The sequence below is a fragment of the Aulostomus chinensis genome, chromosome 19 (assembly GCF_037954235.1).
Source record: "Aulostomus chinensis isolate RoL2024-O1b breed Wild chromosome 19, RoL_Achi_v1.0, whole genome shotgun sequence".
In the NCBI taxonomy this organism is placed as follows: domain Eukaryota; kingdom Metazoa; phylum Chordata; class Actinopteri; order Syngnathiformes; family Aulostomidae; genus Aulostomus; species Aulostomus chinensis.
In genome coordinates, this window is record NC_141338.1 from 4,454,387 (window position 1) to 4,464,785 (window position 10,399).

A 10,399-nucleotide genomic window follows, 5' to 3' on the forward strand; every position below is an offset into this window, starting at 1 on the left:
TAATCTTTTTTTCCACTACCACAATTCCCCGACATGCTGTGGAACTACGACAGCTCTGAAGCTGCAGAAATTCTGCGTGACTATTTCTATAAATGTTTACGAGACTGAGCCGATGTGTCAGGTCGGTTACTCTGCAGACTCTTCTGGTCAGTAAATATCATCACCAGCTTGCTCTTTCTAAGAACACAACTTTTTCTCATGGCGGTCAGACCGATTCGTTTCCAGTAGGTTCTAACAGCTATTTTATTTATTATATTTGCAGCGAGTGCTAGATTAGGCGTGGCGACTGACTAGGTGAAAGGCCTCCAGTCAAACATCCCAACTCTCAGACTCTGTGTTAGAGGGGCTGCAGTATCTCCTACTGATGAAACACATGCTTGAAATGAAGAACTCGGGTACCATTTTTCCCTGGATGATGGCTCACAGGGTTTACAGCAAATGGAGATACTGCACCTAAGTAGGCAAAGTCCCTGTTAAAAAACACAAAAAAAAACCACAACAAATTGATGATTTTAGTGAGTTACATGTCTTTCTCTAACAGTTTCTCTCCATATCTCTCTTCCTCCCATTCTTGTTCCCTTTTCCTGCTGTTTTCTTTTAGGGTTCCGGACCAGAGGACTTCAGCCACCTGCCACCAGAACAGAGGAGGAAGAAGCTGCAGGGCAAAATAGATGAGCTGAATAAAGACATCCAAAAAGAGATGGACCAGAGGTATCAGTACTAACGCTACTCAAGAATGTGCCACATACTGTAAACAACTATAGAAGTATGTCAGCTGTTCAGATCGTTCTTTGTGACCATACTCATTAAAAAATCTGCATCAAAGCAAGTGAGATGGGGCTGCACAGCTCCTGTTCTGTGCAAACGTGTGCGCAGTTGATATGATGCCCAAGTTAATTGTGGTACAACGATATTTCAAAATAACATTTAAGCATATTTCCTCTTTTTGTTAATATTCCTGTGCTACATCTTAATATAGGGGGGAAAGTCTTTTGAATAGGCTCATTCTGGGGGATGTACCCTCTTTATGTGTCTGACGTAGACTTTTAGTCCACATCTTAGCTCCAGATGAACTAAGAATGGCTTTTTTCACAGAACGTCACCAGCATTTGACGCATGACAGGAGGGGATTTAATTCTGGCTTTGTGGAAAGATTTACAATAAAAAAGCAACTTCACACTGTTTCAGTGTTCATATCAGGGTTCACAAAGCCTTAGAAGTGTGGAAAATGTTTAACTTTAACTTGTGCTTTTAGTTCGGAGAGAGAGACTTGAGTTTAGGTACCTTGAAAAAGCTTGAAATGTGCATGAGATCCTCTTTTCAGGCCTTGAAATGTTTTCTGGGGGGAAAATGTGTGTGCGCAACTCCGAAACATCAAGTTAGGGGCTGAACCCAAAGAGGCGGTTGCTGTGTCAGAATAAAACTAAGTGTGCTGCGCACCCTCCTCTTTTCGCGCTCTAAAACTGAAACCTTTAAAAATCTCGACAACTCCTGTCATATGAGCACCTGACTGTTGTCCTAAAACAGATGTGAAAACTGTTGATTTATTCTTGAAGTAGCTTTCCTTCAGTATTTGTTCACATCTCTAATATGCCACCGTGACTGCAAGTAACGTGAGAACTTTCCTCTCCCAGGGACGCTCTGACAAAGATGAAAGACGTGTACGTGAAGAACCCTCAGATGGGAGACCCGGCCAGCGTCGACCCCCGGCTATCAGAAATAGAGCAGAACATTGAGAAGCTCCAGTTCGATGTGCAGAAATTTGAGGCAAGTTTGGTGCCAATCTCAGCTCTGATTTCTGAGTGTTAATGCTGGCAAAGCTAGCTTGTTTGGTTTATCACAGGCAGTAAATAATGAGAAGTTCAAACAGACGTCTGCAGCTGGGCTACTTCCAGACACGCCGGCAAGTCCATATTAGGAGAAGATGTGATGCAGCTGCTGGTGCTGGCTGCTGCTCACACAAACAATGGTTGTGTATCTTTCAGGGCTGGTTAGCTGAGGTGGAGGAAAGGATGCCATCCAAGAGTGATACACACCGGAGAAGTGGAGTCTATGAGACCCAGAACAACACAACAGTGAGCAACAACTGTGCTCAGGACAGAGAGAGGTATGGTATAAACTGACAAACACCCAACATGCTCCCGACGGCGTGAGAAAGCTGATGCACATGTTCTCTTCCGGAGGAAAACTATGAATGTTTTCACAGTATATTTACTGTGTGTGTGTGTTGGCCCTTGAGCAGCCCAGACGGCAGCTACACAGAAGAGCAGAACTCAGAGACTCACGTCAAAGCCAACAGCAACCCCAACCCCACCTCCAGCACACCCGAGTTTGATGATGACTTTGACGACGAGGAGACCTTGCCCACCATCGGCACCTGCAAAGCCTTGTACCCTTTCGATGGTAACTATAAAAGCCGGAGCCGGATTCTGATGTAGCTCAGTAGGCCGTCTGGTAGAGTCCATTATTTCTAGAATTTGGCTGAACAGACATGTGACTTCTGTTGATTCAGGGTGGAGGAAGCAGATCTCCCTACAAGAGGAGGAGTGTGAGCTTTCAGCTGAAATGTGTGTAGGCGGAGAGTAAAACCTTCCTCCAACACATTAAAAGTAAAATTTCTCTAAAAGCCTGAACAGATCTTGGCACAAAGTATCGAGTGTGCTTCTTTTGGTCGTGCAGTTTTCTGCTTCTGTGTTTTTGTTGAAGAGAATGACAACAGTCAACGAAGTGCAGTCATTTAACAGGTTGATTCATTTAGCAGATGCATCAACTTTCATCTCTCAAGGAGCAAAACAAAGGACAGGTTTGGGAATAAACGCCAAAAAGTCCGGGCAGCCATGGTTCCTGGCCTACATGGCAGAAGTTTAGATGAAGCCAGTGGGCGTTACTTTTTTTCCGAGGGCTCACAGGTTTGAAACATGCTTCTATGAGAGGTGGACAGGCTGCAGGTTGACAGTGACATCCGGACTATAGTGGTTCCTCTCACTGTTCTCTTTAGTTGTTTTATACTTCTTCTACAGGGTAAAGCTCTGATGTGGTTGAAGTGAGTCATGGGTGGAAGTTTTTTCTGCTGTTGCCTCACAGCGTCACTCGTGTCTCTCGTGTGACAGGTCATAATGAGGGCACCATCTCGGTGGCAGAGGGGGAGCTGCTCTACGTCATAGAGGAAGACAAAGGTGACGGCTGGACACGAGTGCGCCGCAACGAGGACGAGGAGGGATACGTCCCCACATCCTACATTGAGGTCTTTTTGGAAACAAACGCCAAAGGTGCAATGACTTACATTTAACTCAGCAAGTCTGTTTTGTTACTGTGAGTCAGGACATTTGTATTCACCTGCTGAATGTTGGGGGGGTCGTGGTGGTTTGAAACAGTTACTTGTAGCGCAGATAGGAAAATGCACCCACTAAACACACACCCACACTTCCTGTCTGTCACTGGGAAGGACGAACCATACAGTATTTGTCGATGTACCTCATGACTGGTAGTGGGAGATGAGCTGAGTTGGGCAAATGCTGCAAACTAGAGGTGTAACTGTGTGTGATCAGAAGCTTGAAGCTCCCCACAGTGCCACCTAGTGGTCAAATCAAACACCCCAGTTGAAGCTCAGATGGGAACGATAACCTACTAGCAATGATCATATGTACATCTCAAACGTAGTGTTTGACTTTTTTGTCTTTCTTTGTATCTTTCTGCTCTAAAATGTCAGACGTTCTGCTCTCAACTTGCTTTTAATCAAGAGTTCGAGCCACAACCAACGTGTGTGTGGTCAAAGCCTCTCTGAATGTATCACCAGCTGACGTGACCACGAACATCACGTGATTGTGTTTGGGTCACTTGTTGTACCTGACAGAAACGCATGCTTCATGTGCAACGCAAACGGGGAAAAAAGTCGTTTTTCCCAAACAACCTGCTGTAAAATAGGAATACATGTGAAAAACAATATTTTTGTAGGCTATAAGAAAATCAAAAATTAAAAAAGTAGTGCCCCACTCTCAAGTGTTGCATGCTGTAGATGAATCTTAGTGCTGTCTCAACATGAACATGCTGTAACTATCGTCCTCTCGTTAGGTTCCAAATCCACTGATCCAATCGGCGAGTCATGGTGTTTTTTAATCTACCTTTTGATAATGAGAGCGTTGGGCCTCTTCAGTTGGTCGTAAAACAACTGACTGGGACTGGGAGTAACAGCAGTGTGTGGGGGGGGGGGGCCTTTGGGCTTTCTTGCACGATTCAGCACCACTGTGGACATTTAAAAGCATGGTGCGTGTGTGTGTGTGTGTGTGTGTGTGTGTTCAAGTCATGTTCATCTCCATCTCAGTGCTACTTTCAGATCAACAAACAATTTCATTATAACTCATTTTTTTCCAAACTTCCCTTTCCACCTTTAATCGGCTTTGATGCTCTGCTCCTGGTGGAAGTGGAACAAAAAGACAAGAACAACGAAGCGTTGAGCAGGAGCATCCTGGTCCATCAGGAGCGCGACAGAAAAAGTTGATCATGAGACAATAACTATGACGAACATTTCAAACTTGAAGATTTAATTTTGAGATTCAGTCAAGAATTTGAGTTTAATTCTTTACTCTCACAATTTAGACTTTTACCTTCTTTTAAAACGTTTTTATTTCATATCTCCGACCCTCACATTTCTACTTTTTAATCTGATAATTATGATTTAGTAGGTGAACATTTTCATGATTAGGGCTATGGGTTTTTTTTTTATCTTATTTATTTCCCCCTGGTGCAGCATGTGGTTCTTGGTGTGCGGGGTTCTAGACGTGTCACTGCATCCATGCCGTTGGTGCCTGCTGCAGCACCGGCGTGACGTTTGTCCGTGTTGGGACGAAGTTACGTGGCAGCGCTCTAACACGCGTTTGCGCCAAATGGAAGCTGAAGTGGATTTATGTAAAAGGGTCAGACATGTTTGGGTCGCAGACGACTCTCAGTAGTTCTATGCAATGACTTCCCTTTCCCTCCTCCTCACACCTGACTTTTTTGAGTTGCTGTTTTTTATAGCTATCTAACTTTCTTCCTGTCATTTTTTTTTGTTTGTTTGTTTGTTTGTATTTCCTTTTTGAATTGCAGATTCCTAAAAGTGCGAGGCTGGCTGAGGAGTGGCAGGGCAAGCAGCCTCGGAGAAACCACCATGTTCCTCATACGCTCGCACAGTCAGAGTGAAAGATGACCTGAGACTAAAAGAGAGGGACGGCCCATTAGAATGATTTCCTTACACCCAAAATAGAAACTCCAGCAGTGTTGCGCTTCCTTTGGTGTGAAGCTACAATGAAAGAAATCCATCTTTAATCTTGGCGCCTTTTCATTCTTAACACCTCTTCAGCAGCAAAGCTTTGCTTCCTAATGTAACTAACAGCGCTTGCACCACGCGCGGTGGCTTCCTCGCTCTGAACGCATTGCCGCACACATGGTAGAGGGTGTGGTCAGAGACAGGATGGAGACCCCGCCCACATATGGACAGGTGGAAGCCACGCCCCTTCTTTTTCCCCCCAAACACCCTCATACACCATGTCAAGTCACTCACACACTCTTTGAATCGAGAAGGAATCATCAGCTTCCACGACGGGTTGTCACCCCTCCCTCTAAACTCAGCGCCATGTTTGCAGGTTTCAAGTGACGGTGCTCTTCTTCTTCTTCATCATCATCATCCTCATCCTCCTCTCTGTAACTGTGCTTCTGTTTATGTTTTGTGTTTGTGTTTCCATGTCTTCACGTATTTAACTCCAGGGACACAATGATGGATCGCTCGCCATCACCCATACATTCACGTCTGCTCCTCTCTCTCTGACCACACCCCCTCCTACCCCTCCCCCCCACACCTGCACAAGCCCCCCCCCCCCCCTCAGGCGGCTTCGGCTGCTTTGAGGCCCTTTTTGCAACAGCTCGGGTTCTCTCAGCGTTGCGGTGTGCTGCATGCTTGCCCTGTCTTCCTCCTCGCCCCTCTGCTGGCAGCACGGAGGTGGCAGCAGCGGCGGCGGTGGCGGGGGGGTATTCGCCCACCCACCCACCCCCCCCCCACCTCTGCCTCCAGCCTTTAACCCTCATTGCCTGATGTGACTGAATTAACCTGAATGCCAGTGTTTGGGTTCAGTGCCTGTGGTTCATTTTTTTCCTTTATATATCTTTGGGGTTTTTTTTGTTGTTCTTCTTCAGAGAGCATGTTTGGTTTCTAACAGTGAGCTCCTCCCAGTGTTCCCAGTTTAATATCAAAAGGGACCCAAAACGTTGTTTTCTGGATGATCTTAGGTAGGTCATGGATGTCTTGTGCATTTGTTAAACTGTAAGTACACAGTACGGTAAAACTGTTCGTATCGTATGTTGATCAAAGTGTCTAACCGAAGTTTTAGTTTACAGTTAATCACCTCGTTGAAGCAGAAAAGTCTCTCAGTCCAAGCAAGAAAAAATAGAACCGATAAAGACGTGATTGCAAGTTCCTATTCTACTGTATATGAATATATACTGTGATCCACCTTTTCCTGTGAGTATCCGACTGAACTGGTGAACGGATGTGATTTTCTCAACCTTGTTTTATTTTTTTTTTAAATTTTTTTAAATCAAGAACCTGTCAGAGATCCGTTGTGTCCACTGATTTCCCCGATGCTCGAGGCACATGTGTGATTTTAATGTTTATTTTATGAGGGTTTTTCCCCTTTTTTTTTTTTTTTTTTTTAAAAAAGAAGCTGAAAATCTATGGTGTAGCTGCCTGTGTGGGACTAAAATCCCTTAACTGCAAATATGCATAACAGTTCCACGTGTGTTGTTTTGGATGAAGCCATTGTTGATATTCATCTAAGAAGGAGGAGTGATGGACCGATTAAATCCCTGCTGTGGCACAGAATCATGCTCGTTTCACCACCCGTCCCCCAACATGTCAAGATATCAAAACACGCCACTTTTGTTTAAGTGATAAAGGACACGATAAATCAGATGAGGCACAAATCACGGCTATGATGGCAGCAGTGGCAGCAGCAGCTTTGCCAGCAGCACCACAAACCTTTTACCCCCAGAGTCGCCCGCCTGTACAGTGGAAGATGGAATTAGAGAGAATATATATGAATATATGAATAAAGTTTAAAAAGGAAAAAACATCTATTTTAACTATAAAGAGTCTTACCATTACTTTATCTGCTTTGCAACGTAAGACTTCTTCTTTTTTTTCTTTTTTTCCTTTGTAAGGACTACCAAATGGTGTGTTTTGCACTTTTTCGTTTGTGTTCCATTTGGTAGCTCATGCTTGTGTTTCGGAGCACTGAATACTTTGTATTGTGTTTACTGTGCCAATTAAATATGCCTGGAAAGTACACGCTTTGGGGTTTTTTGTGTCATCTCTTAGCTCCTTTCCTGCAGGTTTCCTCCCCGACAGCAGCCGGATTCAATATGCAGAACTGATGCTGTGTTTTTTTAAATGAATCCTCCGACTCAGACATGAGAGAAATAATTCTTTCCAAGCCTCTGGGGTAACGCGTTTTCAGCAGGGCGTGGTCACGTTTAAGTGCCCACTTGGCGAGGGTCAGGAAAAGATCGCTGTTTGGGATCAAATGAGCACAAACCGTCACCCCTGGTAACAAAAAGTCAACATCTGCCTGCCGTTGCAGCAGCAGGCGTCCGCTCGCATCCATCTTGTCCAATCAAAACGCAGATCCACCGTCACCGCATCAACTTGTCCTGAACACAGCTGGAATACAGTAAAGTATTACATAGAATTTAGGAAAATTCTGTCTGTCAGCAGCCTTGAACAAGCTTCTCCTGCCCATCCATTTTTGGTTTTTAGTGACATTGTGTGACCTCCTACTTTCCTCTGGTCATAATAACTACAGCCACCAGATGGCGTCTGCCACTTATACACGATTAAAGGTCAATTTCAACACATTTTAAATATCAATTATATGCCTGCCCAGTCAGTTGAAATGTCTTTCAGGTGAGCGGGTGCGGGTTGAGCAGCCATAATGTCGTTGTGATGGGAGGCCTTTGACGTGAGGGGTCTTCACTTCTAAATGGCTTCCAACTCTGTTCTGTTCCCTCTTGATGCTCCCAACAAGCGAGACACTGATCAGAAACGCAGTCGCCACAAAGAGCCAGCAGCCCACCGAGGCTTCTCTTTTTCAACAGAGAGCTGAGGTTTGCTCCTGAAAGGCACCGCTGGAAGTAAGAATCAGATCTGGCTCAGACAGGAGGTCATTCCATGCCATGGCCACTAGATGGTAGTCTTGTTCCACCAAAAGTGGCAGTATCAGTCACTTAGACACATCAGATTAAAGATTTTATTTTCCCCCCCTCCCTTCACGGTACTGTTTTCCAGCCAAGTGAAGCATTTTCCAACTTCAAAACTAACCTAGTGACTTCCAGAAGTGATTGTTGAATTATGCAACCCCCTCAGAAGCCCCCCCCCCCCCCCCTACCTCCATGTAAATGATTTAATCCATGAAGCCTCTCTTGTGCCATTTAAAAGCGTCTTGGACCGTCCATAGATCTTCCCTCCCTCCCCACCCCTCTCTCTCTCTCTCTCTCTTTCTGCATGTTCTCCACCATCACACGCCCTAGCAGTCACACATATATTGATCTGGCCCACAAACACATCACGATTGCCAATCGCTTCTGGCCCGCTGGGCTGCAGCTGTGATCAGTCCCAGTTGCCCCACACAAGTATGCAGCCACATGCTGTGCAGCAGATGCGGCGTTCACCTCCTCCAACGCACTTTCAAACACTCTAATTGGCCTTTTGCTCCCTGGAACCCGGCGGCTCCTCGCAGCTACAGAAAATGAGTTGCTTCAGCAAATCTTGAGAGCTGAGCGAGCCTCGCTCTCAGTCACGATTCAGAGCAATTTTCACTTTCCTTTCTTAATTGGTTTATTCGGCAGGAACAATCTAGATTACTCGCAGAAGAGCAGCCGTTGTTAAAAACAAATGTGACAGTGAAGCACTGGAAGATGGGGACTCGTGACGTGGACTGGAGTCGACTCTTGTTTGAGACTTGGATGTGAAAGACTTGGAACTTGACTCATGATGACCAGTGTTCATTTTATGTTTCTCCTATTGAACAGCAACGAGGTTTTAAAATGGAGTTAAAAAGTAATGTAAAAGAGTGCATTTAGTGACTTGACTCACGACAACCTGTGACTCTTGAGGACCTGAGTTACCTGTGACTTGATCCTGTCTCTGGGATTCATTATAACTGAATGAATTTGACTGACGGGACTGTCGTCGATTGACGATTGCAGCCACAGGCGCTGGTGAGAGTCGCACTCCGAGGTCTTTGCTGTATCTAAACTTTCCAAAGACGCCTGGAGGCGTGTCTATAACCTAAAAAAGGAGCTGAAGTGCTGAACATAGATGCTAAATGTCATCAAATCAATCCTGATGATCTGGCAGTGGAGCAGCAGCGGCTCTGCTTTCAGGATTAAGTTGGTGTTGGGTGAATCTTGAATTTGTCTTTAGGGCCCGGATAAGTCAGCGTGAGGTCTTTAGCAGCTCGCGAGGAAGAATCATTCAGCTGCCGATGAATTATTCACACTTTTGTGGAAGGTCTTTTACTCCGTCGTTAATAACATTAATGGAGACAAGTTCGAGATATTCATTATTCGGTTTCCACATTAGCTGCACGCTATATAGTGCATGAAATTCATTAAAATAGGGAAGTTTTGCGAGAACGTGCAGATTAAATCACTGACACAGACATTTTCCCCTTGATTACTTCTGGCGTTTATTAATATGTTCGCAGATTCTTAGAATTTGTGAGGAAATGTAGCTCATAGGTTCACGCATGTTCAGGACCTGATTGATTATTTGGAATCCTGGTCCAGCACAGGGTCACAGGGAGCTGCAGCCAATACACAGAGACAAAGAACCCGTCACACCTACGGTTCCACGGTTTCTAACTCGCATGTTTGTGGTCTGTGGGAGGAAGCCGGAGAACTCCCACGCAGGCCGAGGAAGAACATTAAACATCTCCACACAGGAAAGCTCCATCCGCCCGGCAACACCAAACCCAGAACCTTCTTCCTGTGAGGTGACAGTGTTTACTGCTGCACCTCCTTCAAGATTTCTGTTCCCAAACTTTTTAAAGTCCTGCTGAAAGACTCAGACCCCCTCCTCCTCCATGGAGGGTGCTGGCACCACCAGCAGCTAGGCTACCTGATGCGGGCTCTATCAGAACAAAACTGCAAGCCCAGGAGCAGATGGTTCCTGGAACTGGTCTTCACAGTGGAGGGTCAGTGGGAACACTGGTTTGTTTTTGAGGGAGAACTTGGGATCCGTTGTTGTAGTTCATTAACGGAGTTCAGGAGGTTGAAATCCAGGAAGTCGTCCAGTAATCCGAAATGTTGAGATGTTACAGCTTTGTGTCCTTGAGCAAGACGCTGACAGCCTGACCACTGCTGGTGCAGC

The 10,399-nt window shown here is 45.3% G+C and overlaps 1 protein-coding gene across 23 annotated transcripts in view; it reads left to right on the top strand.

Annotated features, from left to right (window-relative positions):
• fnbp1b (formin binding protein 1b) overlaps positions 1 to 6,682 on the top strand; it is a 59,175-nt gene extending 52,493 nt beyond the window's left edge. For 14 of the 23 annotated variants that reach the window (XM_086188477.1, XM_086188476.1, XM_086188475.1 and 11 more), the window contains 5 exons: positions 602 to 711; positions 1,635 to 1,767; positions 1,986 to 2,106; positions 2,230 to 2,403; positions 3,111 to 6,682. In XM_086188477.1, coding sequence (XP_086044603.1) covers positions 602 to 711; positions 1,635 to 1,767; positions 1,986 to 2,106; positions 2,230 to 2,403; positions 3,111 to 3,289 — 717 coding nt within the window. In that variant the 3' untranslated portion in view covers positions 3,290 to 6,682. Of the gene's footprint in view, positions 1 to 601; positions 712 to 1,634; positions 1,768 to 1,985; positions 2,108 to 2,229; positions 2,404 to 3,110 lie in introns of all 23 variants that reach the window. The other 9 variants (XM_086188465.1, XM_086188470.1, XM_086188474.1 and 6 more) reach the window with 2 other exon arrangements.
• Positions 6,683 to 10,399: the final 3,717 nt, after the last annotated feature.